Source organism: Lutra lutra, chromosome 7 (assembly GCF_902655055.1).
Source record: "Lutra lutra chromosome 7, mLutLut1.2, whole genome shotgun sequence".
Classification (NCBI taxonomy): Eukaryota; Metazoa; Chordata; class Mammalia; order Carnivora; family Mustelidae; genus Lutra; species Lutra lutra.
In genome coordinates, this window is record NC_062284.1 from 136,533,043 (window position 1) to 136,560,221 (window position 27,179).

Here is a 27,179-nt window from a genome sequence, read left to right on the forward strand (position 1 = left end):
GCAGAGGGCTTAACCCACTGAGCCACCCAGGCACCCCTGTAAGTTTACTTCTAAGATTCTGTAACTATTTGTATTTCCTTACATGCATGCTACTTGATTTCTTTGCATTTTAGCTACATAAATGAATCAGGAAACATGCACAGTAAATAAAAAATGTCTTTGTCCCACTGACAAGCATGAAGGAACACACACACACACACATTTTAGGAATATATATGTATTTTAAAGGATTCAATCCTACTTCGGTAAGCAAAATCAAAGCATGGATACAGGATGAGAAATACCTTAAGTTACAGTCAACACATTGTTTAAGACTTACATGTGTGTTTATATACATAACATGTTACAGCATAAAATCACACCCAACTTTGCTCTCTTCAGGTACAAGTTAAATATATATTTGTTGAATGGCATCATCTCTGGAGGTCTGAATATTGGGTGCGAGTGGGGATTCTAGGTTTCCTTGGGTCTCTCTCAAGAGCTCATCTCACTCCTTCAGTACTTCTCTTCCCGTTTTCCTTCTTCTTACCCAGAATTGCTGTTCTTAAATTTAATATCCAATTTTCACCACTTGCTCATATCACATGGTTCTTTTGAATGTTTTTGTCCAAGAACTGACATGTATTTTTTATAACAAGCAGAAGCCAAAAGATGTAGACATCACACAATTTCATTCAATGGTTATTTAAAAAGTAGAAAACATTAAAAATGTTTCTACTTTAAAAAGTAGAAAACAATAAAAATTCAGTTGCCAACTTAGAGGATTTTATACATCATTAAGTGTTCTATTTTATTTCCATGGTCTGAAATTTATTTCTCATTCAAGAAAATAGATTCATTTCTAAACATTTATTGTATCTTTCTTTGCTGGAAACAGAAGAAACGTTTTTTTCTTTGACAAGGTTGTTCTAGGGGAATAAAACAAATGCTTTTCCAAATTAGAGCGCAAGTCTTTCCTAAATGTCACCGTGTGGTAATTCAGATATAGTAGCAGCCTTTAAAATTTCATAAAAGCTATTAAGATGGTGGTTTGGCCCGTTTTGCAGATGGTCCATCTGAGTTAGATCTGTTACCAGTGTTATTTTCATCTTCTGCATCATCTTCATCATCACCTTTTAAAATAAATATTTGTTGTATGACAATATGTTTGGTGGTTCAAAGAAAGAGACTGCTAAAATGGTTGATAATGATATTTCAACTTTAAGGGTTAATAAAATCATGCATATAACAGATTAAAGTATGTATGGTTAAAAAGAGTTCAAGAATTTTGGTGTTTGAAATATTTCATATCACTTTTTTTGGGAGATAAAATTCGTAGACCATAAAATTCACTCTAAGGTATAGGAATTGTACCTCCAAAAAAAGTGATGATAGATTTTAAATTTTAAGGTGTACAATTTATTGATTTGTTGTATATTCCCTAGGTTGAGCAACTGTCACCACTATTTAATTCTAGAACATTTTCATCATCCCAGAAAGAAATCTCACACCCATTAACAACCACTTCCCATTCCCTTTAGCCTTTGGCCACCTCTACTCCACTTTCTACTTCCACAGATTTGTCTATTCTGGACATTTCATATAAATGGAATCATAAAATATGTGGCCTTTTTGTCTGCTTCTCTTCACTCAACATATTTTTAAGGTTCATTCACACTGTAGTGTTTATTGGTACTTCTTTTTTATTGTTAAACAGTACTCCACTGATGGATACATCACATTTTGTTTATCCACATCAGGTGATGGACTTCTGTGCTGTTTCCAATTTTTAGTTATTATAAAACAGTGCTGCTACAAACATTCATGAATAAGCTTTCATGTGAACGTATGTTTCCGGTTCTCTTTGTGCAGAACTAGGAATGGAATGAGTGGAATTTCTGGGTCATATAACTTTATGTTTAACTTTTTGAGGAGCTGCCGAACTGTTTTCCAAAGAAGGTATAACATTTCATATTTCCACCAGCATGTATAAGGCCTCCAATTTCTTCACGTCCTAGCCAGCACTTGTCATTGTTCTTTCTGATTACAGCTATCCTAGTGAGCATGATGGGTTTTTTATTGTGGTCTTCATTAGCATTTTTCTGATGGCCAATGACGCTGAACATCTTTTCATGAGCTTACTGACCATTTGTACATCTCATCTGGAGAAATGTCTATTCAAATCCTTTGCATATTTGATAACTGGATTATTTATAATCCAATTTCACTACTTAGTACTTTTTTTAGAGTTCTAACACTTTTTTTAGTAATTGTTATAATTTTAAAATTTTGGACATTTGTTGAGATAGAATTCCTATGACACAAAATGTACCATTTCAATCTCTATTACTTTTAACAAAGGAAATTCAAACCTAAGCTTTATGGTTTAATATACAAAAACATGTTCTCCAATACAAAGATATTAGAGACCTGCCATTAATGGAATAGGTGGCAGTTATTTTTCCAGTAAGTGATGATATTTTAAGAAATGGCTCTAGCTATATTCCAATGACAACACTTTGAACAGATTAGAGAAGTACCTCTGGAGCCAAGAAACAGGACTTCACTTTCAAGGTAGGTGGCAACACCCAATTAACATATTCATGGCACCAATCTATTGTCTGCACTCAGTATAATGGTCTGAGTTCACATTATCTGTAACTGTCAAGATGTAAACAAGATGGAAAAAAAAAAGTACAGTACAGTACAGTTTAAGGCCCTCTTTAGAGGCGTTAAGTCCTGACTCAAGAATTTAATTCTTGGGGCGCCTGGGTGGCTCAGTGGGTTAAGCCGCTGCCTTCGGCTCGGGTCATGATCCCGGGTCCTGGGTTCGAGCCCCACATCGGGCTCTCTGCTCAGCAGGGAGCCTGCTTCCTCCTCTCTCTCTGCCTGCCTCTCTGCTTACTTGTGATTTCTCTCTGTCAAATAAATAAATAAAATCTTAAAAAAAAAAAAGAATTTAATTCTTGGGTTCTTCAGCTCAGGGCAGAAAATGTACCTTACCTTTTTTTGTATTCACCCGAATTTCACATTTCTCCTTTCAAACTGTGCCTTCTAAAATGGGATAGGGGAAGGGAGTCCCTGGGAGTTAGAGCTCCTTAAACTGACGTCTTCAGGACCTATTCTGCGATAGATGGCAGTCTCCCTAACATGTTTGTAATTTCAATCCCGGGAATCCTCATTTTCATCCTTCAACCCCCAACTCAAAAGTCATGCCCCTTTCCTGAAGCCTTCCTGGGTCCTCTGAGCGTGCAGTATTTACAAAGGGCCCTGGGGTCATACTTCTAGTCTGTAGTAAGTGTCTGCTTGTCTAACCCCACCAGCCCGAGAGTTCCACAAGGCCAGGAACTGAGCGGCATTCACCTCATTCTCTTTCAAGAGCACAGCCCAGTGCCTGGCAGAGTACGAGGCACTCAGCATGGTTTTTTTTTTTTTTTTTTTTTTTTTTGTGGCATAAATGGAAAGAGTCGCGAAAACGCCTAAATAGAAGCAGCCCAGATAACACTATAACAATTTTTAGTTGGATTCTTGTTCCCTCGAGGCTTTCTCCAAGTCGGCCACTCTCCCCGGGCTCCCCTGCCCCGCCCTCCTGTCGTTCCAGCACCTTCTTAGGGCTCACCGTCCATGGCCTCTTCTGCAGCCGCCGCCTCCTGGTCTTGCGCTTCCTGCTGTACCAGGGGGCCGAAGAGCTCAATCACCAGCTCTCTCATCTGGGCCACACCAGCCAACAGGCCCTGGAAAGGGTCCGCGTCGCCCGGCGCCTCACAGGGCACCCGCAGCAGCTGCTGCTGCCCATCTAGCCCGACGTACTCGCCCGACAACTCCATGACGACCGCGGAGCTTCAACAGCAAGAGCCTGGGAAGTACCATCCGGAAGCGGAAGTCAGCACGCGGCGGGCGCAGGCGGGCGCAGGCGGGCCAAGGGAGAGGAGTGACTTCCGTTTGTCGGGAGTCGCTCCTCCTCCTTCCTTCTCTTCCCTTCTTTGGGATTGGCTCTTAGCACTGGGCTCCGCCTCCTCCGGCCACGCCTCCCGCAGCCGCTTTTCCCGCCTCCGCCGGGCCGAGCGGCGGTCCCGCTGACAGTTGAGGATGGCCGGGGCGGAGGGGTCCGCTGGGCGGCAGTCGGAGCTGGAGCCCGTGGTATCGTTGGTCGACGTTCTAGAGGAGGACGAGGAGCTGGAGAACGAGGCGTGCGCCGTACTGGGCGGCAGCGACTCGGAGAAGTGCTCCTACTCGCAGGTGGGCGCGCGGCCCGGGCCTCGCCTCCCCCGGGCTCCCGCCGAACCTCCTGTTCCCGACCCGCCTTGCCCTCTTCCCGCCGTTCGTCGTAGGCTTCCCCGTTCCAGGCCCAGCTGCTCTTAAACCTCAGCCTCCTGGGTCCTCCTTCTTAGCCTGTAGCCAGCAGGGCCCCCCTCCTCCCTCGGTCTACCTTCGTCCGGTCCCTCAGGATTCTGCAGGCTCCGGCCGTGGGGCCCCTGCTCTTTCCTTCCTCTCCCGTCTCTCCTCGGTGCCTCGGCTGCTTTTCAGAAACCGTCTCCGTGACCTCTCAGATCCCGACATCTTTGTCCTTACTTTTCGCGTCCTAAGAGTGTTTCTTAGGAAGCGAATGGGGAGAGTCAAAGGAGAGCCAAAGGAGAGAGCTCTGGATTTGAAAAAGCTCCCCCTGGGCTGGGTTCCTTGACGGGTAATCCTCTACAATTGAGCTTGACAAGCGCTAGCTCGTAGTTTTTTTGGCGAGACGAAGCAAGTACAGTGTCTATTTGCATCCCGCCCCCCGCCCCCCATGGAAACAGACCGGAACCGCGACAGCAGGTGGCACTGGCGGAGGGGAGGGAAGGAGAGGATTTGCTTGAAGGGTAAATTTGGCATTTGGAAGACGTTATAAATCAGGATTTGAGGGGGTGCGTTGCAGTGTTTGGTGACTCGTCCTGTATTTCTAGGTACGAAAATGGAGCAAGGTGGGTAGAAGGAATCTACTCGGGATGAGAATTGGTAGGAAGAAGGTTACCCAGACTCTGGGGGATGCATGGAACATTGGGGGACGAGGCGAGAGACTTGGGGCCGTCGTTATGTGGTGCAGACTGAGCTCATAATACCACTTGTCATCGTTGACCGGTTGAGTTTACCCTGCGCAGTGGTTAGATTGTTGAATTAACCTGGTATCTACAGATAGTCCCAGATGTTGGCTGCTATTTTAAAACCTTTGGTCACCATTGAAACAACTTTTTCTCTTTAAGGAAAAAAAAAAAAAAGGTGTGTGTAAGCCTTTCTAGAAATGCAGTTAACTTTATAAAACAGACTTCTTAAAAATTTTCTTTTTACTATAGTAAAATATGCGGAAAATCACATGAGTCATGTCTATGGGTTGGGGGAAAAAGTGAACATACGTATGTACCTACTAACCGCGGTCCCCCAGATCAAGAAATAGAACATTAAGGGCATCCTAAAAGCTTCTGTCTCCCTCCTTTCTAGAGGAGGGTAACCACTGTCAAGATTTCTAAAAGTATTGCCTGTTTTTCCTCCCAACTTTTAATTTTGAAAAAATTTAAATCTACAGGTATGTTGAAAGAATAATATTACGAACACCTGTGTATCTCTTACATGTATTCATTTTTGCCACATGTTTTATCTCTTTTCTATATAATACACTTTTCCCCCCGAATCATTTGAAAATAAGTTGCAGGGACGCCTGGGTGGCTCAGTTGGTTAAGCAGCTGCCTTCGGCTCAGGTCCTGATCCCAGCATCCTGGGATCGAGTCCCACATCAGGCTCCTTGCTCGTCGGGGAACCTGCTTCTCCCTCTGCCTCTGCCTGCCATTCTGTCTGCCTGTGCTTGCTCTCTCTCCCTCTCTCTCTCTGACAAATAAATAAATAAAATCTTAAAAAAAAAAAAAAAGAAAGAAAATAAGTTGCAGACACAATGACACTCTAAATATTTCAGCATGCACCTCCTAAAGTCAAAAGGATTCTTTTAATGCATTGATTTTCTCTCTGGCAGAGTCACAAGTGTTTTCCAAAATTATAAGTGTGATACTGCTTACATAAACCTGAACATATTCTCCTATATTTTCATGTGTTAAAATGTTGTGCAGACCAGCTTTTTCTTATTTCCAGCTGGCTGGGAATTTAAAACTATCATTTTAAGAAAAAATTGTATGAAAATGAGCACCAATATAAGACATATATAATGATTTGAAACATGCAACGGTGTTTTGGTACTTTCTTGTGGAATTATTCTCTCTTTCCATTTTGGGGCTGTCTTTTAGGGCTCAGTAAAGAGACAAGCACTATATGCCTGTAGTACGTGCACCCCAGAGGGAGAAGAACCAGCAGGAATTTGCCTAGCTTGCAGTTACGAATGTCATGGAAGTCATAAACTATTTGAGCTATACACAAAAAGGTAAAGACAGAGATTGGCGCTAAATGCTTTTTAAGTGTTTGAATTCTTTCCCACCTGTACTGTTTTTCTTGTTTTTCCATTTAAAGTAGTTGTGCACTGGTCAAATCTAATGTAATTGTTTAATTGGAGAGAACAGTTTTTCCATAGGGCCTTTTAAAGTATAATTACTGTATAAACTCAAACTGTCCTCCTTCCTCTGCCATTGTTTTACTTGTCTGTTTGTGTATGTGTGATATAAATATTTGTCTCTGTGCATATTTATTTTATTGTTATATGCTTGGAGAAATTTTAAATTGGATACATGAACAACAACCAAGATCACTTTTTGGGCTGTGGTATTAATTTAAAGAGTAACTCATTAGATTTAAAAGAAAAATTAAAAACGGTTTTTCCTCATTTTTTCCAGAAACTTTTGTTGTGATTGTGGGAACAGCAAGTTTAAAAATTTGGAATGCAAATTATTTCCTGTAAGTAAGCACTGTAACTAAAAATGCATTGAAAATAGCTGAGACTGATACTTGTGAGAGTGGATTAAAACTATGCATTTTCCAAAAAGGAAGTTTTGTTTTTTTTTTTTTTTAAAGATTTTATTTATTTATTTGACAGATAGAGATCACAAGTAGGCAGAGAGGCAGGCAGAGAGAGAGAGAGGAGGAAGCAGGCTCCCTGCCTAGCAGAGAGCCCGATGTGGGACTCGATGCCAGGACCCTGGGATCATGACCCGAGCCAAAGGCAAAGGCTTTAACTCACTGAGCCACGCAGGTGCCCCCAAAAAGGAAGTTCTTATGCTTATTCTTTGCAAATAGGCAAATCAGTATTAGACTGTATTCCATTTTTTATTTTGTGGGAAAACTAACCTGTTTAGAGCCTATATTACAGATTGTAATTAATATGAAATATTTCATTTATTTATTTATTTTAAAGATTTATTTATTTATTTGACAGAGAGAGAAATCACAAGTAGGCAGAAGTAGGCAGAGAGGCAGGCAGAGAGGGAGAAGCAGGCTCCCTGCTGGGCAGAGAGCCCGATGTGGGGCTCGATGCCAGGACCCTGGGATCATGACCCGAGCCAAAGGCAGAGGCTTTAACTCACTGAGCCACGCAGGTGCCCCCCAAAAGGAAGTTCTTATGCTTATTCTTTGCAAACAGGCAAATCAGTATTAGACTGTATTCCATTTTTTATTTTGTTGGAAAACTAACCTGTTTAGAGTCTATATTACAGATTGTAATTAACATGAAATATTTTGGTGGAGATGTTCTTTGAAGTAACAGGTTTGATTATGTTGGTTGTGCTCATGGTTTAAGGCTTTTAAAGCAAAGGGTATGACTTTAAAAACAATGACAAACTTGCTCGTAATGAATGTGAGCTAGATGCACACAGGAGATTTTCACTGCTTTTTTGCTAATTACACGTTTACTAAAGTAACAAAAGCTAAGTAGAAAGGGATTTTACACTGTCCAGCCATAGTTACTATTCCGTTATAATTACTGTTTCCCTCCTTTCAGGGTTATTTTTAGACAGTTTCCTTGTCTGCTTTTTTACTTTCTCGTAACCTGGGAGCTTTGGCAATCACAGCTGGGCATTAAGAAATACTTCGAAATTCTAGGCCAGTGTTCATTTACATGGGTTGATCATTAATATTTATAATTAACTTTTACCAGCATTTTGTTATAGACATATTTGGTTTCCCCAATTACTGCAAAGAGGGTACAAAAAATTAATTTTATTTATTCTCTGTGTCTTGGAAAAAGTACCCTTTTAATAGGAGTGAATTCTTTTTCTTGGTACTTTGAAAGTTAAAGACCAACTTTTGGGGAGGAAATTATTTAATGTAGAAGTTGATTGAATGCATGGACTTCATGCAGTAGGAAATTTATGATATTTATGATATTATATTCATGTTATTTATCATGCCTTACTCTATTACACTGATGATATATTATAAATATAATGTATTATATGTCATATATATGATATTTGTATGGCATTTATGATAATTTATACTTTCATGATACCTGAAATTATAGTCAAAATTAGACCATATTTTATATTGAAATTAATCTCTTTCAGGACAAAGCAAAGATAAATCCTGGCAATAAATACAATGACAACTTTTTTGGATTGTACTGCATTTGTAAGAGACCTTATCCTGATCCTGATGATGAGGTAAGAGAATTAGAGGTTACTTGGAGGTTAATAACTCTAGCCTTCACTCCTCAGCCTGTTGTCCAGTCTGGATCTCTGGAGCTGTTAAGAGGGGATTTGGGGATTATGAGAGGATTCTATGTTTATCCTTTCCTAGGTGTCTGGGCTGGAGCTGTAACTGGTACAGATCTCGACTATTCTCACTCTACACCATGAAAGTGAAATACTGGATAGGACTTTCTCAAGGCCGGCACTTTCTTCCTTCCTCTCTCTCGTTGCTTGCCTGCTCTGCTCCCCCAAACATTGTCCAAAGAATGATCTTCAACTTCTTGCTTCCCTGAAAGAAAAGAAATGGGGTATTCAGACTGAATCCTCTTAAAGATTTCAATATATACAAAATTTATTTATTTTTTAATTAATTTTATTTTTTAAAGATTCTATTTATTTATTTGATAGAGAGATCACAAGTAGGCAGAGCAGCAGTCAGAAAGAGAGGGGGAAGCAGGCTCCCTGCTGAGCAGAGAGCCCGATGCGGGGCTCGATCCTAGGACCCTGAGATCACGACCTGAGCCGAAGGCAGAGGCTTAACCCATTGAGTCACCCAGGCGCCGAAAACGTTTAAAATTTTTTAAGAAGTATACACAGAATTTATTTTTTTTTATTTTTATTTTTTTTTTTTAAAGATTTTATTTATTTATTTGACAGAGAGAGATCACAAGCAGATGGAGAGGCAGGCAGAGAAAGAGAGAGAGGGAAGCAGGCTCCCCGCTGAGCAGAGAGCCCGATGCGGGCCTCGATCCCAGGACCCTGAGATCATGACCTGAGCCGAAGGCAGCGGCTTAACCCACTGAGTCACCCAGGCGCCCCTATACACAGAATTTAGAAAGAGTTGTTCTTCTTCCTCACTCCATCTTCTTACTTCCTAGATATAACCCGTGTTAACACTTTTTGGGGGATATGTTTTTAGACCTCTTTCTCTGCCCATGTAAGTGGGTGTGTGTTTCAGTGTGTAGTTTCCTTTTAACAAAAGTGAAAATTCAGTACATTCACTTGTGCAGCTTTTCTCACTTATCAGTATATCACAGACCTCTTTCCACATGACACCGCACAAATCCACCTTGCTCCCAGGTCACTTCATAACGTGACCTGGTACAAGTTAGTGACCTGGGTGTCCTGTCTCAGACTGCTGCTGTCTCATTTCTCGGCATTGTAAAGAAAGCTGCAGTGAACATCCCTATACAGTAATATGACTGAGTGTATTCCTGCGAGCATTAATGGATACCTAGAGGGAGAACCAGAGAGACTTAGGATACTTATATTTCCTGCAAAAAGAGTTCAGTCGCAAATAGTAGATGGTAGTGTGTTTTTCCCTATACTCTTGTTAGGCCTACATACTTGCAGTCTTTTAACATTTTGCCATGTTGATAGGTGAAGAGCAGTATCTTTTAAAGATTTCCTTTCCCTGATCATGAGTGAGATTATGCCTCCTACATGAGCTTATTAAATATTTGTAATAACCTATCTGAATTGTCTGTTCATAGTCTTGGCCCATATTTTGACTGGCTTTTGTTTGTGTATTTACTGATTTGAAGAAGTGCTTTTATGTTTAGAGAAATTAGCCTTTTGCCCTCTTGCTTTCTAGTTGTCTTGGAACTGTAATTATTGAACCAAATTATGTAGAGGAACAAGTTGAAAATATCTTTGAGTTAACAAAGATAAAACCTTAAAACTGGGGCACCTGGGTGGCTCAGTTGTTGGGTGGCTGCCTTGGGCTCAGGTCATGGTCCCAGGGTTCTGGGATTGAGCCCCACATTGGGCTCCCTGCTCAGTGGGAAGCCTGCTTCTCCCTCTCCCACTCCGCCTGCTTGTTCCCACTCTTGCTGTGTCTCTCTCTGTCAAATAAATAAATCTTAAAAAAAAAACCTTAAAACTGGATATTTTAAGTTATGGGGTAAAGTGTTATGACACTGTTAAAAGAAATAAGATGCTGAATAAATTGAACAAGGCAGAAAAAGGAATAAATATATATATATATTGTGTGTGTGTGTGTGTGTGTGTGTGTAGGTCTATGTATGGGCATATATAAAGATACATACGCTTTTTCCCCCTTTAAGAAGTTATAATAGGGAAAAGACAGAACAACATTGGGGTACTAATCAGTAGACATGAAAGTCTGGGAATGAAAGGAAAACCACTCCAAAAGAGTCTGTGCCCTTCGGTATATTGTTTTCCTAGGTCCAGAATTTAATTACTTAATTATTTAACTAATTCAAGCTAGGGAAATTATTGCTGTCCATATTATCAAAAGACTGTTTATGATATTTACTTTCCAGTTTAAGTAAAATGAAAGGGTTGAAGAATGTGGGGTTGCCACATTCTGCATTGATCAAGTTGTCTTACCTCCCTGGGCCTTGGTTTATGGATAAAATAAAGATGCCAAGTAACCAAAGTGAAATTTTTTTTTTAAAAGATTTTTTTATTTATTTATTTGACAGAGAGAAATCACAAGTAGGCAGAGAGGCAGGCAGAGAGAGAGGAGGAAGCAGGCTCCCCGCTGAGCAGAAAGCCCGACGTGGGGCTCAAACCCAGGACCCGGGATCATGACCCGAGCCGAAGGCAGCGGCTTAACCCACTGAGCCACCCAGGCGCCCCCAAAGTGAATTTTTTTAAAAAAAGAATTTATTTATTTGACAGACAGAGATCATAAGTAGGCAGAGAGGCAGGCAGAGAGAGGAAGGAAAGCAGGCTCCCTGCCGAGCAGAGAGCCCGATGCGGGGCTCGATCCTTGGACCCTGGGATCATGGCCTGAGCCGAAGGCAGAGGCTTAACCCACTGAGCCACCCAGGCGCCCTCCAAAGTGAATTTTTGATGGTTGCTTCCAAAGTGCTCACCTCAGTGTGCCCCTTCTGCAAACCAGTTCCTGGAGAGTGAGCTTCTCTGGCCCCGTGACCCGCTCCTTCTCCCTGTGCCCTTGACTGTTGGCACGTGGAGAGCAGTCTCACAGAATCGGCAGAGAATTATTTAGTATCTGCTTCTACTGTTTGCCAGATTGACTTCTGTGTCCCCGAATTCACTGTACTCATTAACATGCGAACTGCTTTCCACGTTAGATTCCGGATGAGATGATCCAGTGTGTGGTCTGCGAGGACTGGTTCCATGGGAGGGTAAGGAAAGCTTTGACCTTTTAAAGCCCTTGTCTTCACGAAAAGAGAAAAGAGCTTTTCTTTTTGAATGGCATTATCTTTTACCTTATGATTACTCTTCTAAAAATAAACTATAAAGATAGGATCGGTGCTGTATTGCGGTATTTGTTTATTACATAATGAGGATTTGGGGCAGCTTGGAGACCACAAGCAAAATCCTCGGTTTCCTGTATTCACAGCATCTTGGTGCCGTTCCCCCCGAGAGCGGCGACTTCCAGGAGATGGTGTGCCAGGCTTGTATGAAGCGCTGCTCCTTCCTGTGGGCTTACGCTGCTCAGCTGGCGGGTACGTGTCTCTGTGGTATTGGGGTGCCCCAAACCCGGGTTCGTGACATTTCTGTGTTCAGTCCAGAATTTTTAGCAACTGTTTTGTTTTGTTTTGTTTTTTTCTAAATTTAAATTCAATGCATTAACTTACAGTGTATTATTAGTTTCAGAGGTAGAGGTCAGGGATTCATCAGCCTTATATAACACCCAGTGCTCATTCCATTCCGTGCCCTCTTTCATGCCCGTCACCCAGTTTCCCATCCCCCTCCCCTCTCCCCTCCAGCAACCCTCAGTCTGTTTCCTATGGTCAAGGGTCTTTTAGCAACTGTTTTTAAGTTGGAGGAGACCAGAATCAGGGAAAATGGAAGAGGAAGTTCTTGAATGGGACTTTGAAAAATAAATAGAACCAAAATAAATTGTTCTTAAACGGAAGACATGCTATTGGTTGGGAGGTGTGGGGTGTAATTTGCTACCCAGTGCTTATATTATATTATATTATATTATATTATGTATATACTATAGAAATTGGCCTGAAACAGCTAATCAACAATGAATGGTCTTGAGGCATTAGGTATTTTATTTTACTGATAATGCAAATGTGTTAATTTATTTTTAGAGTGGCAGTTACTCATAGTGTTTGCTGCTCTGACCTCATAATGTCTTATCCTTCTCACCTTTAGGGAACATTTTACCATATGAACCACAAACAGCATAGCCATACCTAAAATCTAACCCTACTCTTTTGATTTGTCTCAAAGTTCTTTTTTTTTTTTTTTTAAGATTTTATTTATTCATTTATCAGAGAAAGAGAGAGAGAGTAAAAGCAGGGGGGAGCGGCAGGCAGAGGGAGAAGCACGCTCCCTGCTGAGCAAAGAGCCTGATGCAGGGCTCCATTCCAGGACCCTGGGATCATGACCTGAGCCGGAGGCAGAGGCTTTAATCCACTGAGCCACCCAGGCACTCCAGTGACTGACATTTTAATTTTTAATTTTTGTTTATTTTTAAAGGTTTATTTATATGTGAGAGAGAAACCAAGATCTCAATAGACATAGCAAGAGAGAACATGAGTGGGGAGGAGAGGGAGAAGCAGGCTTCCCACTGAGCAGGGAGCCCAGTGGGGGGCTCAATCCAGGACCTTCGGATCATGACCTGAGCCAAAGGCAGACACCTAACCAGTAAACCACCCAGGTGTCCCAAAGATGTATTTATTTAACTAATCTCTGCACTCAGTGTGGGGCTCGAACTCATGAGCATAAGATCGAGTTGCATGTTCTTCCAGCTGAGCCAGTCAGCTGCCCTGTGATTTGACTTTTTTTTTTTTTAAAGATTTTATTTGTCAGAGAAAGAGAGAGAGCACAAGCAGGGAGAGTGGCAGGAAGAGGGAGAAGCAGGCTTCCCGCTGAGTAAGAAGCTCCCCAATGTGGGACTCAGTCCCAGGACCCTGGGATCATGACATGAGCCAAAGTCAGACTGAGCCATCCAGCGTCCTGTGACTGACATTTTTAAATGAACTGTTCAATTACTTGAACTCTGGATTAGGTAGACATAACCTAAAAAAGAGTTGATGATTCCTTTCTCTTTATTCCAAAGAATAAGGTTGACTCTCTTTTTCCAGATTCTGAAATTTTTTATAATCAGACTAAGTGATTTCACTGTTGAATAATCTGGATACGTGTGTGTTTCTTTTCACTGAACCCGCAGTCACCAAAGTATCCACAGAGGATGACGGGTTGGTGCTGAATGTTGATGGAACAGGTGATCAGGAAGTCATCAAACCCGAAAATGGAGGTCATCAAGATAGTAGCCTCAGAGAGGATGTTCCAGAATATGGAAAGGATGCGGTCCAGGAAGTCAAAGCAGAGCAGACTAATGAACCATGTGCCAGCTCTAGTTCTGAATCTGATCTCCAGGTAACATAGGAAGTCTGAGCCCTAAAAGACTTTATAAAGCGCAAGCAAAATTAATTCTGGAACCTCTGAAGGATTTCATGCTTAAAGAAATTCCTCTCTATAGCCTGAGCTCTGGAAACTGTGATAGTGTAAAAAACACACTTCAAAATTTCATATCATTTCAGACAGGGTTTAAGAATCAGCATCTCAACTCGGAATCACAGTCTGGCTGCAGACTTCAAGAGCTTAATGCTAAGCGGTTTGTAAAGAAGGACACCGCCACCTATTGGCCAGTCAATTGGCGTGGCAAGTTATGTACCTGCAAAGACTGCATGGTGAGTTCGGGGTCAAGGTCACCGTTATGTTACTGTGTTTGTTATGGACCGATGCCACAAATAGGGCCATCTGGAAAATATATTTATGAAACTGTTGCTAGGACTGTAAAGAACTCTGAAATATTTTATATTAAGCAAATTTATGTAATGCTACTTGTTATCTGACTGCTTGTGGGAGAAATTAGGAATTATGTAGTACTTCTTATTCACTTATCTTCATCTCAGTGGAAAATAGAAGTTCTTCTCTTTTTTTTTTTTTATATCGTAGAATTTGCTTGGAAATAAAAATATCCATGAAAGTTACATTAAGTCCGTCCTTTTTAAATAAAGACCCTGCAACACCTACTGGGAAGTTGGGAGATTCCTGAGAGAGATTTGGGCAGGAAAAATAAATCACTCAAGTGTTTCTATACTAAAGGCTCAGATTTTCTGGCAGTTGACCCGAAAACATTAAATAAATTTGTAGTGATTCTCATGAAGTTGACTTTCTGAGAATAACATACAGTTCTAATGGGAAACTGGTCTTATTTTTTGAAGAAAATGTATGGCGAGCTAGATGTCCTGTTCCTGACAGATGAATATGACACAGTTCTGGCTTATGAAAACAAGGGCAAGGTCGACCAGGCAGCTGACAGGAGAGACCCTTTAATGGACACCCTTAACAGCATGGACAGAGTCCAGCAAGTGGAACTCATTTGTGGTAAATGCTGTTTGAACAAAAATTCACAAAGCTCAGTAAGGTTTCCTTAACTCTTAAAATATGTTTAGTGAGCAGTTAATTGTCGTTTTCACTTAATACAAACAAGGTTTGAAATTGGAATTATAAAGTAGCTTTCAATTACACTTGCCTGATTGTAGCGTTGCTGGGTATGCAGTGGTTGTTACCACTGTCAGAATTACGTGCTAGAAGCGTTAGGTGCTTGAGAACCCTTAACGTGTGCTTTTTTGATTCATGGTAGATGTATGAGTAAGGAATAATAGAAAATCAGTATCTTTCTCCATCCACTGAAATGGTTTGCATTGAACATTACCCGTCCTCCAGGAAGCCACCAGAGGGGGAAATACCCCAGCCCTTGCTGGCAGACCTTTACAGATGGTCCCCCAGTGTGCCCAGCTGATTTTGTTCATTTCCATCCTGGTGTCTGCTCGGGTACCACCCCTTCAGAGGCAGTCATCATTTCTGTCTTTCGTTTTTAAATGTTTGATGAATCTCCTTTGCCTCTGGTAGACTAAAAGCTTTTCAAGGATGGAGGCTGCATCTGAAAGATTTCTGTGGCCCTCAGGGGGGCCTCATACATAACAGAAACTATTAAGTGAGTGAATGAGTCTTAAAACCTAAAGTTTGACAAGCCCAAGATTATTTCAACTACTAGGATTCCAGAGAGATAGGAAGCCCTTTAAAAAATTCTTAGCTGACAGGGGGTCTGGCGGCTCAGTTGTTAAGTGTCTGCCTTTAGCTCAGGTCATGATCTCAGGGTCCTGGGATCAAGCCCCACATCGGGCTCCCTGCTTGGCGGAAAGCCTGCTTCTCCCTCTTCCACTCCTGCTGGTTGTGTCCTCTAGAGAGAGGTTGTGTCCTCTCTCTTTGTGTCTCTCTCTGTCAAGTAAATAAATAAAATCTTAAAAAAAAAAAAAAAAATCTTAGCTGGGGCACCTGGGCGGCTCAATGGGTTAAGAGTCTCCCCTTGGCTCAGGTCATGATCCTGGAGTTCCAGAATCGACCCCTGCATCCTGCTCCCTGCTCAGCCGGGGGAGTCTGCTTCTCCCTCTACCCCTTACCCTGCTTGTGTTCTCTCTCTCTCTCAAAATAAGTAAGTAATCTTTTAAAAATTAAAAAAAATAACTTAATCTTTTTGAGCCTGAGGTTTTGTTTTTGTTTTTTTGTTGTTGTTGTTGGTTGGATTGTTTTTTAAAGAAGTAGGGTCCTTGATATCAAAATGAAAGAACTCAGAAGAAATTGGGACAAGTTTCTTATTTATTTATTTACTTATTTATTTAGAGAGAGAGCATGAGCAAGAGGGGCAGAAGGAGAGAATCTCAAGCAGACTCTGTGCTGAGCACAGAGCCCGACGTGGGGCTCAATCCCATGACCCTGAGATCACGACCTGAGCCGAAACCAAGAGTCAGAAGCTCAACCAACTGTGCCACCCAGGCGCCCCACCATAGGAGCAAGTTTCAATGCACGTTTCACTTAGAGAAAAATTTAAACTATTAACATACTCAAATGTTAGTGGGAAAGAAGTACTTTGTTTCTAAAAGCACATGACTTGTCTCATGTTTACTACCTCTTTTATTGTTTTGATTTAGAATACAATGACTTGAAGACCGAACTTAAAGACTATCTCAAGAGATTTGCTGATGAAGGCACGGTATGTGAGTTAAAGGACTTTAATCATAGCCCTGTATGTTCTGAATAAACTGTTTATTTTCTTGGAGGAAGAAATGACCATGTATGTTAAACTGGAAACTTGGGAGGTGAATGCAGGCAGAGCTAAGGGAGATCAGTGAGAGGTGGGGAAAGCAGGGCCTGGCCATGCTGGGAGTCCTTCCCAGCCCTGGGCTGTCAGGAATGAGGGGCAGAGCAGCCATACAGGGTCTGGAGACAGTTCGTGTAGCCAGAGAAGGCCAGGACGTGAGCCATCCTGATTCTGCCCATCCTGACCTTCAAGTGGAGATCCTTGGAGGAGGAAGGAAAAATGACCAGGCAAGGAAAAACTAATGCCAGACCCCTCTTTTTGGATTTTTTGATTCTATAGTTTAATAAAAGTTTATAGTTTAAAAGTTTATAGTTTAATAAAAGACCTTCACAATTGGGGCTAAAACATTTTTCTTGCTCATGAGAGTCTATATGCTTTTAAGGGTGACACTGATTCTAAAATGTGGGATCCTCAAAACAGTCTTGCAAGTGAATTTACAAGGACTTCCTAGCTCTTTACTGTTCATACATTTGTGACAGAATGTTCTTCTGAAATACTTTTCTGGCCTCTACAGGCAGATAGAAACAAAATTTAACTTTTCTTTTGTCCTTATGGACGGTTTGCTCTGCTGTGCGCAGACACAGAAATCAAGTCAGGTGTGTCTGGCGGCTGCTGGGGAAGTGTGCTGAGATTTGGTCCCTTGGAAGGAGTCTTTGCTAGCCTGCTTGAAGCCACTTTCTCCTCGCTCATAAATGTGGCAAGAGCTTGGAGCTGCCTGCAGATCTGGACAGGGTCCCAGCGCTGCCTTTCTGCATAATGAGTTGTAAAGTCAGAAATTAAGAGTTTTCTATTTAGTAGGCGTCTCCTTTTTTAGAGAATGTTCCTCATTCTCAGCCTCCCGCCTCTCAGCAGTACTTGAACTGCAGTCATTCCTGTTCCTCTGGTTAACGTAGACTCCGCTTCTCTCTCGCTAGACCTGAGAATGTTCGCGGGACGCCTGGGTGCCTCGGTCAGTTAAGCATCTGACTGGATCTTGGTGCAGGTCTTAATGTCGGGGTCATGAGTTCAGCCCCCACTTTGGGCTCCACGGTGGGTTCCATGCTGGGCGAGGAGCCTGCTTAAAAAAATAAAAACTGGGACGCCTGGGTGGCTCAGTTGGTTAAGCAGCTGCCTTCGGCTCAGGTCATGATCCCAGCGTCTTGGGATCGAGTCCCACATCGGGCTCCTTGCTCATCAGGGAGCCTGCTTCTCCCTCTGCCTGCCATTCTGTCTGCCTGTGCTTGCTCTCTCTCCCTCTCTCTCTCTGACAAATAAATAAATAAAATCTTAAAAAAAAAAAATAAATAAAAACTAAGAATATTCACAGGTATAACTGTTTAAACCTTGGCACTGTTTTTTTTTTTACTGAAGTGTAGTTAACACGCAATTTTATATTGGTTTCAGGTGTCTTAACCTCTGCAGTATTCATGGGCATTTGAGGTCTTTCGTATGTGTCAGAGCATGTGTGTTTTTTTGTTTTTTGTTTTTAAAGATTTATTTATTTATTTATTTGACAGAGATCACAAGTAGGCAGAGAGGCAGGCAGAGAGAGAGGAGGAAGCAGGCTCCCCACGGAGCAGAGAGCCCAATGCGGGGCTCGATCCCAGGACTCTGGGATCGTGACCTGAGCCGAAGGCAGAGGCTTTAACCCACTGAGCCACCCCAGGCGCCCCAGCATGTGTGTTCTTGACTCTTATCTTGTACCTTCTGCTTTTGTGCAGTTTGTGGTCACAAGGCCCTTTATTGATTTTACTACACACGCTTGAAATCACGTAAAAGAAAGGACAAGCAATTTTATTCAAGGTTTTCTCCTGTGTCTTCAGTATATGGATCTTTGTCATCACTAGAGCTGCTTTTTATGAGTCTAAGATAATTTTTTTTGTATCTGATGTGATGATTTAAGAGGACAATATATATTTTTTTGTGTGTACACATTTAGTTTTATTGTAACAAAGCAACTTGTACACTTTTAACGTTTAAAACTGAGCATCATCTTTCCTTTCCAGTGAAACAAAAAGAAAATTTAAAAATAAACAGGAACAAAATTACAATAGAGAATGTCAATTCCAAATAAGATCCTATAAGTTCTGCTGATTCTCCCATCGAGTGGCAGGGCTCAAGTCATCATTAGGAGAGAGTTTTATTTTAAAAGTGTCATCTTAAACTGCAAGGATGTCCGTTAAACATCACAATTAAACATGCCAAAGGAGAAGCCATGTTGTCAAAATGCCCACTTAACCCACCCAAACATCTCAAACCCACCCTTTGCTGACCTTCTATAACCCCATTTTTTTAAGTTTTTTTTTCTTTTTTTTAAACAAGAGAAAGTAGACAGGTACATGTTGGTAAATGCTAACTGTCCATATTCACATAGAGACACAGTGTAATCTCTGAGCCCAATATACAGAGAAAGGAGGAAAAAAGCTAGAATTCTATGCACTACTACACAGGGGCCTAGCACCCTCCAGCTTCCAGCAGAGCTAAGGGAGCAGAAGGTTTTTCTTTTTTCCCACAGAGCACGGTGGTGTTGATTCCATAAAGTTTTTGTTTTTGTTGAGACAGGAAGGGACAAAAATGAATTTGGAACAAAAAGGGGTAGAGATTCTTTTCCCACTGTATTCTGCTCAAGGTATTTCCCCCCAAAATAAGCTGAGAACCATGGTAGAAAGGGAGAGAAAAAGGAGACTTCAAAAAACAGGGCTAATGAGCACGAGAGGAGAAAAGAAAAAGAAAAAGGAAAAAAAAAAAAAAGACGGCAACTTGCTCCCAGGGACTGAAGAAAATTAAAAAAGGAAGGTTGGAATCCATCAGTGTTCCATTAGTCATCTTCTCCTTCATCCTCCTCTCCTTCCTCCCCCTCATCATCATCTTCATCTTCTTCACCTTCATCCTCATCTCCTTCTTCATCAATATCTTCCAATCCTTCTTCTTCTTCATCATCATCATCATCCTCTTCTCCTTCCCCTTCTTCATCATCCATATCGGGAACCAAGTAGTACTGTAATGGATTTGGCCAAATATCATCTTTGATGACCTCTCCTAACTCATCTGCACCTGCATCAGAATGGTCAGTAAACCAGGTGAAGAAGCTCTCTGGTTCCTCATGCTGTCTCTTCCTGCTGGCTTTATTCTGTGTTTGACTTGAACGTTTCGTCAAATCCTTTCCAGATTTCCATTTGATTTCAGTGGACTTTGAAGATGGATCACCACTCTCATTCAGATGAAATTCTTTGGAGAGAACTTTATTTTCGAAGTAAGGGTTTTCATCAAAATAAAAATCTATTCTGTAACCTGATTTAATATCTTCAAATTCTGTCACTTCAACTCTTGTCAAATAATGCAGCGCCTCTTCATCCTCCTCCCCAAGCAGTGCAGACACTTGTGGATGGTTGACAAATGTTGTTACCCAAAAATTGGGGATTTTGGCGATCAATTCCGACCTCTTCTGAAAAAATGGTTGGCAGAGTTTGTTATATTTCTGTTCTACTTTCAAAATCTCCTCACTGGCTTGTTCATTAAGTCTGTCTATTTCATTTTGTACTTCATCAATATGTTCAATTGCTTCTTGCTGTTCTTTTTCTCCCTTATGCAAGTGCTGAGATGTTGACGTCTGCCCTGACTTGGGGGCAGGAGGCAGTCTCGGTTTCTTCGTTTGAGGCGGGAGCGAAGACTGGCATTTGGGGGCCATGCTGCAAGGAAACTCCAGGAAACCGGGAGAGAGGCACGTCTGGAAGCTCTGATTGCTGGAGCTGCCGAGGACAATATATTTTTTAATTGTTTGTTCCATGACATGGGTAACTAGACCTTTACAAAAACAAATAAGAACCTTAAGCTGCAATAAGGTTCCTCTGCTTTGGCTGTATTTGTCCTGATAAGTTGTAGATGTTCTCAGATGAGGGACTGCCTTTTTTTTTTTTTTTTTTTAAAGATTTTATTTATTTATTTGAGAGAGAGACAGTGAGAGAGAGCATGAGCGAGGAGGTCAGAGAGAGAAGCAAACTCCCCATGGAGCTGGGAGCCCGATGCGGGACTCGATCCCGGGACTCCCAGGATCATGACCTGAGCCGAAGGCAGTCGTCCAACCAACTGAGCCACCCAGGCGTCTCGAGGGACTGCCTTTTATTTTATGTTTGTGTTTGACTATAAAAGAAAGAATCCTTAGAAACTACAAAATGTCTGAGACAAATCGGTGAAATGATTTATGATTGATCCCCAATATTTATTCTTCAACATTTCTACTCTGCATGTTGGCTGTGACCGTTTGAGGGTCTAGAAGCTAAAAATTGTGCACTCTAATTTTCATGCTTTTAGGTCACCTCTCCTAACCTTCTTGAAGGAAAATTGCTTTTCTTTTATTGCCTTTCCGTATTTAGTGTTGGTGATCCGGTATAGAGACAGTTCCTTCAAACTGGAATTTCCAAGTGTCCTGTATATTAGCATTTTATAAGTGTGAAGTTCCAAGCCATTTAGCAAATAGAGTAGAGCTTTGAGCTTCAGCATCTTGAGTGGATCGGCCACCTAGAGCCTGCATCTGTTAGGGGCTCTGATTCTTTGCTGGGTGACCAGCTGTCTCAACCTTGGTGCTTGTGAAGCTGGCATATCAGTTACCTGGTCTGTGTTGTTCTTCCACTTAGAGGATTAATAAGGATCTTACCCCAAGGAAGGCATCAAGTTGCCATGGCTGTCTGTGGATGTTTGCAGCACCTACCCTGGGGAGTAAGGGGGAGAGTTTCACTTTATGTGCAAATATTTATCCATTTTCTTACTTTTCCCCCTCTCTACCTCTTGCTCACCTGCATTCCCCGGGCTGGCTTTTTCTCTTTCCCTCCCTCTTCCTTCCCCACCTTCATTCTTTCATAACAGTAAGAATATGTTACCTTTGTAATGAAAAACTAAATTCCTGGGGTGCCTGGGTGGCTTAGTGGGTTAAGCCTCTGCTTTTGGCTCAGGTCATGATCCCAGGATCCTGGGATCCAGTCCCCCATCAGGCTCTCTGCTCAGCAGGGGGCCCACTTCCCCCTCTCTGCCTCTGCCTGTCCCTCTGCCTACTTGTGATCTCTCTCTGTCAAGTAAATAAATAAAATCTTAAAAAAAAAAAAAAAACTAAATTCCCAAACCTATCTGTTTTGATGGACTTCGGGTGGCAGTTAGGTCAGAGCAGCTGGAGGTCAGATCAGCTGGCTAGACATTCTTGGGGTGAACAAGGACTCCTTCAAGGTTGTCCCACTTTCCTTTTCATCCATATTGTTCCTTTGCCTTATTTTATTTCTAATATTTTATTTTGCTAATATCATAAACACCTTTGTATGATGCTCTAATCCTTTTTCCAGTGAAATGGAAGATGAGTTTCTCATTGCATGAAATGGACAGCCTGTTTCCTAAGATAGTGCTTCTTTATTTTTGGTCAATTATTCTTTTCACGTAGCAAACATTTCTGACTTTGGACTCATGGCGAGGGCAGAGTTTTTTCCAGTAAAGAAGAAAATACAAATCTCAAAGCAAAACAGACTTTGTTTTCTTTGGGTACTCACACAAGCTCGAAGGACATTCCCAAGAAACTGGTGTGGTCATGAGAGAAGGCGGTGGTCTTGGGAGACCTCCGGGGTGCTCAGTTGTGTGCTGACTCTGCCACTTTCTTTTCAACTAATGGTTTTTTTTTTTAAGATTTTATTTACTAGAGAGAGAGGGAGCACGAGCAGGGGGAGGGACAAAGGGAGAGGCCGAAGCAGGCTCCCCTCTGAGCAGGGAACCCAGTGCGGGGGCTCGATCCCAGGACTCTGGGATCATGACCTGAGCCAAAGGCAGACGCTTAACAACTGAGCCATCCAGGCACCGGCAGCTACTGTTTATTAAGAACTTGGGGCACCTGGGTAGCTCAGTGGGTTAAAGCCTCTGCTTTCGGCTCAGGTCGTGATCTCAGGGTCTTGGGATCGAGCCCCACGTAGGGCTCTCTGCTCAGCAGGGAGCCTGCTTCCCCCTCTTTCTCTGACTGCTTCTCTGCCTACTTGTGATCTGTCAAATAAATAAATAAAATCTTTAAAAAAAAAAAAAAAAACAAACTTACTCTGTGCCGGGCTGTGTTTCACAGGATTGAATCTGATCTGCTCCTCGAGTGGCGCTGTGAGATAGGTGCAGCTTCTCTCCCGTTCCGTGTGACGAACTCCGGGTAGGGACTTGCCCTGCTCTTCTTCTTAGCTGTGTGACCGTGACCAGGCCCACGCCTCTGAGATGGAGCCCGTGGAATCAATTCCACATTAAAAGCATTCTTAGCAGCAGGATCTTTCGCCTGTGAATATCGTGACCGGTCACTGCCCTTCCGGAGTGCACAGCCCCTTCCTAAGCCGTGTTTTTCATCAACAGGTGGTCAAGAGGGAGGACATCCAGCAGTTTTTCGAAGAATTCCAGTCCAAGAAGAGGAGACGAGTGGACGGCATGCAGTATTACTGTAGCTAGAGCGGAGGCCGCCGCGGAGGTGCCGGGAATAAAAGAGGCGTATCTCACACCTGGTCCTGTCTCGGCCTCGCGCTCTCTCCCCTCCCTAACCACAGTAGCCACAGCGTGGGTGCCGATCCCCCGGCCGGCCCCTCCGCCCAGCGAGGCTCGGCGCGCAAACCGCGGCCCGCCGCCCGACCACCGAGTAACCCCCAGGTTATTTGCTTCCGAGTTTTAAGGAGTTTGATTTGGTTTTGAGAAAGTAAGCTGGTTTCTTTGCTAATGATATTTTCTTTAACTCCTGAACGTATCTCCCCTGCCGCAGAGCTGTTGTCTCCAGGGACCTGCTCTGCGGGCCCGGCAGGAGCCTTCTTCCGGTCTGCCAGAGCCCCGCTAGGTCCCTCACCCCCTGATCGTGGTGCCTTGGGTCAGCGCTTCCTCAGGCCCGGTCTCCTCTCCCACATCCCTGCTTTCTCCAGTGTGCTCACTGCAAAGAGGCCTCCGGAAACTTGCTTCGGCCGGGCCCAACCTTCAGCGGGCCGAGGGCCGATGGTTTTCTGGGCTGGATGTTGTCGCAGGCAGGGAGGTGGGCTGAGGTCAGGACCGAGGAAGCCAACCTTCCTTACGATCTTTACTAATAAATTTCACGTGAAAATTTCGTTCACAATTCTCTTGGCACTAGAATATTAGCATTTCCGTACTGTAGTGCTCACAGGGCTTCCTGGAGAAAACGCGCCAGTGGACTAGTCCCTTTTCTGCTGCCTAGAAAACAGACCGGGTACTACCCTGTGAAATCTTGGTGGTTTACAGAGTCCTCTGGATTTCTTTATATTATCAGGGATATTCATAAGCATATAGTAAAAACGGACCTATTTTGATATTTTTCTGTTATGGAAATGTTCTTAGAACCCCAGTAAATTATTATTTTTCCCCTAAAATCTGTGTTGAAGAAAAAAGATACTGGTTTGGCTTCCTTGTAGCGAGCAGGGCAGTGAGTATCCTGTTTTGGAAGAGGCAAACGGTGTGTGAGAGATTCCCAACTAGGCTCTAGGCTGCACGAATGATGAGCTTTATGTAAATAAAAGTTAACGTCCACAGCTGGTTCTCTAATGACCATGAGATCTTCTTTTGAAGAACCTTCTGGACGGTTGTATAAAACCCCATATTTGAGGGGAAGTCCTTTTGGTTGGTATGAAAGCGCTTTATGGCCCTGAGTCCATGTGGAAAACACCTTTGATAAACACAGAGCTTCGGTTGCTCTCCCTCGGGAGCGACATGGTCTCTGCTGACAAGAGGTGACACACTTTAAGGTATGTGACTCTAAGCCTCAGAGGCTTCGGGGCCACAAGGGAGCATTGATTTCCTTCTGTGTGTCCAGCCATGGCCAATACCAGTCCCTGGATGAGATGAACTCGGCCTAGAGAACATCGGGGCCTCAAAGCAATGGTCAAAACCCCTGGTTTTCTGCATCAAGACTCCTAATTCCAGACCCCCATGAGGAGTGGTGTGTGGAGCTCGGGGAGCCTGTGGCCACGGGACATGCTTGCGTGCCCTGCGCTGGTCTTGTAGAGAGGCTAGGTTGCCAGGCTCGGGGCATCTCTGAGATGGTGGACAGCTGGGGACCCTCATCTGAGTCTGAGGACTTGCACCTGTCCCATGCAGGCTCTCGCCTGGACGCTGCAGTGGCCAGCAGGGTCTCCGCCTCCCTGGCGTCGGCTCCGTTGGCCACGAGGTTCCTGGCCCCCCAGGACCGCCACGGAGGCCACGTGTTCCCGGCCGGCACAAAGTACACTCCTCCCGGGGCTGAAGGGCTCCTCCAGAAAGGTACTGACCCTTCTTTTACATTAACCAGAAAACCTCTTTTTTTAAACCTATGTTCACAACTAGTTTTCTTACTGACCGCGACGGACTGTCTCTTCTTGTGGAGACGGATTTTGGCCAACGTGTGGCAGTTAACATAAATGCATGTTTTATGCAAGACAAGAATATGGTATTAGTTGCTTTTAAGGAACTCTGGCATTGTATGTGCGTTTTTGTAGAATTGTTACTGGACTTACAATGACATACTTCAATCAGGTTTCTGTAAAATTTAAATAAAACCGGTTCAACAGAATAATGGCGTTACAGGTGGTTCTTAGTCCTATTTAAATGTGCCCTCCCCTGCGGTTATAAGGGAAATGAACGGAGTGTGAATCTAGCAGCCATTGCCGCCCTAGCTGGCGTCCTGCTCAGGCAGAGGGACTGGGAAATTTCTCTCCTGCTGTTCTAGATGTGGCCTGAGCTGAGGTCTGCCAGCAGGGGCCCCCGCTGGCTTTAGAACCCCTCCTCTGTGGGGTGTCCCTGATTCCTGCTGGGGCCTCAATGAGCAGGAGGATGAAGGAAAGGGCTTGGGTTGTGGCCGAAGGCAGTGTGTTCAGGGACTGCTCCGTGTGGAAGGAGAGAGGCCAGGAGCCCATAGTCTGGGGCAAAGTTGAGGTCCGCCCACACTGTAGCTCTCATTTCAAAGGTAAACATGAAAACAAACCCAAAAGCCAGCGCAGAGGCCCATCTTTGGCCTCATCCCAGCTCTTGCTGCCGTGGGAATTATCCAGACTCGTGGTCATCAGCACGGCGAGCTGAGCTCAGGTGAGTGAAATGCTGTCTACGAATACACCCGAAGCTGCTCTCGGGTCTGCGAACTCAGGGTTACATAACCCGCAGTGCCCAGAAAGCGGCAGCTCCCCCAGCTCCCGGATGAAAGGACCCTACTAGGGCGGGAGGAAATTGACAGCCATCCAAGGACTGAAGGACTTTGACGGTGACCTATTGCTGCTCCCCAGTGAACAAGAGTGTGGTCTGGGGAACGTGGGAAGTACGAGGAGCCAACCCAGTTCCCAGAGGCCAGTGAGGCCGTCTCCCAGTTAGGTCGCCTTGAAGCGGCTGCTGGAGGCAAGCCGTGGCCTGAGGAGGCACGTAGCCCTTGGCACTGGGCCAAAGCCAGATGTACCCTTCTTGCTCCCCTGAACCACTCACTGGGCGTCAGATAGTGTGTGTCCCCTGCCTATAATCACGGGATCCCTTGGTCAGAAGAAACCTGAGAAATCACCCAGCCTCCCCTTCTGTCAGGACGGGAGCTCCTCCCTCACTGCTGGTCCTCACAGGCGCCCCGTGTCGGTCTTGGCCAGTGGGTTCCCCCGTCTCCGTGCTGCTGGGGGCAGTGCCCCAACTTTCAGTTCGCTCTCTGCCCTGCCCCTTCCCTGCCACGTGATTTGAGGGGCACTGACCCCACCGCTCCCAGCTGCTGGCCTTATCTTGTGAACACTGGAAGGGTCGGCCTTTGGAGGGGTCAACACTGTGGAAGGCAAAGAGAAGAGATTCAGTGATCCAGACATGGAGCCACGGGATTAAGCCTTGCCCGAAGCTTGCGCAACTAGTAGACTTCTGCAGCAGAGAACACTTCGGTGGTTCCCTTGGAGGGACAATGCTCCCTGCCCCACATGGCACTCAACCCCTTTCTCCCAGTCCTTGATGTATTTTCCTGAACAAAAAGGTTAGCTGTTGCTTCTCGACTTTTCCATTGGCCTCCCATCCACATCTTTGGTCTTCTCTCAGGGATTCCTCCATCTGGAATGAGAGAGATGTTCGTGGCGCTCTCGGGCACCTGGCCGAACAGCCCTGCCCTGATGCCCCCACCTGGAGACTCCCACCTGGGCTTCTCCTCAGCCATCTTTCCTCCTGTGTGGGGCCCATGGCTCCTTCGACTCTGTTTCCCCTCCTAGCATCTCAGCCTCCTGGCTTCCCTCTCTTGCCTCTGCCTCGGGCCTGAAGGCTCCTCAATGCAGCTCACCTGCAGCCAGATTGAAAAGTTGTGTCCCTGTGTTAGGGTCCTCTGGAGAAACAGGACCAATGGCACATAGACACACATCTGTATGGAGACACACACGTGCATACATATGACATCTGTTACCCCGTGTGTACCATAGGCGTTGTCCCCCACAGTAACAGAGGCTGAGCAGTCCTGCGATCTGCTGTCAGCTGCAGGCCCCGGAAAGCTGATGGTGCAGTTCCAGTCCACGCCCGAACACCCGAGAAGG

General features: G+C 43.9%; 3 protein-coding genes across 3 annotated transcripts; 1 reads left to right on the forward strand and 2 right to left on the reverse strand.

Moving 5' to 3' along the window:
- Positions 1–201: 201 nt before the first annotated feature.
- Positions 202–3,871, reverse strand: GON7 (GON7 subunit of KEOPS complex). Its single transcript, XM_047737165.1, has 2 exons — positions 3,599–3,871; positions 202–1,112 (listed from the first exon to the last, which is right to left on the reverse strand). The coding sequence occupies exons 1-2, from the start codon at positions 3,804–3,806 to the stop codon at positions 1,018–1,020; spliced, it is 303 nt and encodes a 100-aa protein (XP_047593121.1). The 5' UTR covers positions 3,807–3,871; the 3' UTR covers positions 202–1,017.
- Positions 3,872–3,874: 3 nt separating this feature from the next.
- UBR7 (ubiquitin protein ligase E3 component n-recognin 7) lies at positions 3,875–25,222 on the forward strand. Its single transcript, XM_047737163.1, has 11 exons — positions 3,875–4,218; positions 6,246–6,379; positions 6,786–6,846; positions 8,451–8,546; positions 11,636–11,689; positions 11,908–12,013; positions 13,696–13,904; positions 14,069–14,218; positions 14,756–14,918; positions 16,526–16,587; positions 23,035–25,222. The coding sequence occupies exons 1-11, from the start codon at positions 4,069–4,071 to the stop codon at positions 23,125–23,127; spliced, it is 1,278 nt and encodes a 425-aa protein (XP_047593119.1). The 5' UTR covers positions 3,875–4,068; the 3' UTR covers positions 23,128–25,222.
- On the reverse strand, positions 18,599–20,377 carry LOC125104597 (protein SET-like). Its single transcript, XM_047737164.1, has one exon. It carries the CDS (start codon positions 20,360–20,362, stop codon positions 19,493–19,495), a length of 870 nt encoding a protein of 289 aa, XP_047593120.1. The 5' UTR covers positions 20,363–20,377; the 3' UTR covers positions 18,599–19,492.
- Positions 25,223–27,179: the final 1,957 nt, after the last annotated feature.

What these genes read in the sequence shown, in the direction of transcription:
- GON7 (XM_047737165.1), bottom strand. Translation starts at nt 3,806, where the DNA reads ATGGAGTTGTCGGGCGAGTACGTCGGGCTAGATGGGCAGCAGCAGCTG. An exon ending in TGCAGAAGAGGCCATGGACG is followed by an intron (nt 1,113 to 3,598) that starts GTGAGCCCTAAG and finishes TTATTTTAAAAG; the next exon opens with GTGATGATGAAGATGATGCA.
- UBR7 (XM_047737163.1), top strand. Translation starts at nt 4,069, where the DNA reads ATGGCCGGGGCGGAGGGGTCCGCTGGGCGGCAGTCGGAGCTGGAGCCC. An exon ending in TTTGAGCTATACACAAAAAG is followed by an intron (nt 6,380 to 6,785) that starts GTAAAGACAGAG and finishes CATTTTTTCCAG; the next exon opens with AAACTTTTGTTGTGATTGTG. An exon ending in GCAAGTGGAACTCATTTGTG is followed by an intron (nt 14,919 to 16,525) that starts GTAAATGCTGTT and finishes GTTTTGATTTAG; the next exon opens with AATACAATGACTTGAAGACC.
- LOC125104597 (XM_047737164.1), bottom strand. Translation starts at nt 20,362, where the DNA reads ATGGCCCCCAAATGCCAGTCTTCGCTCCCGCCTCAAACGAAGAAACCG.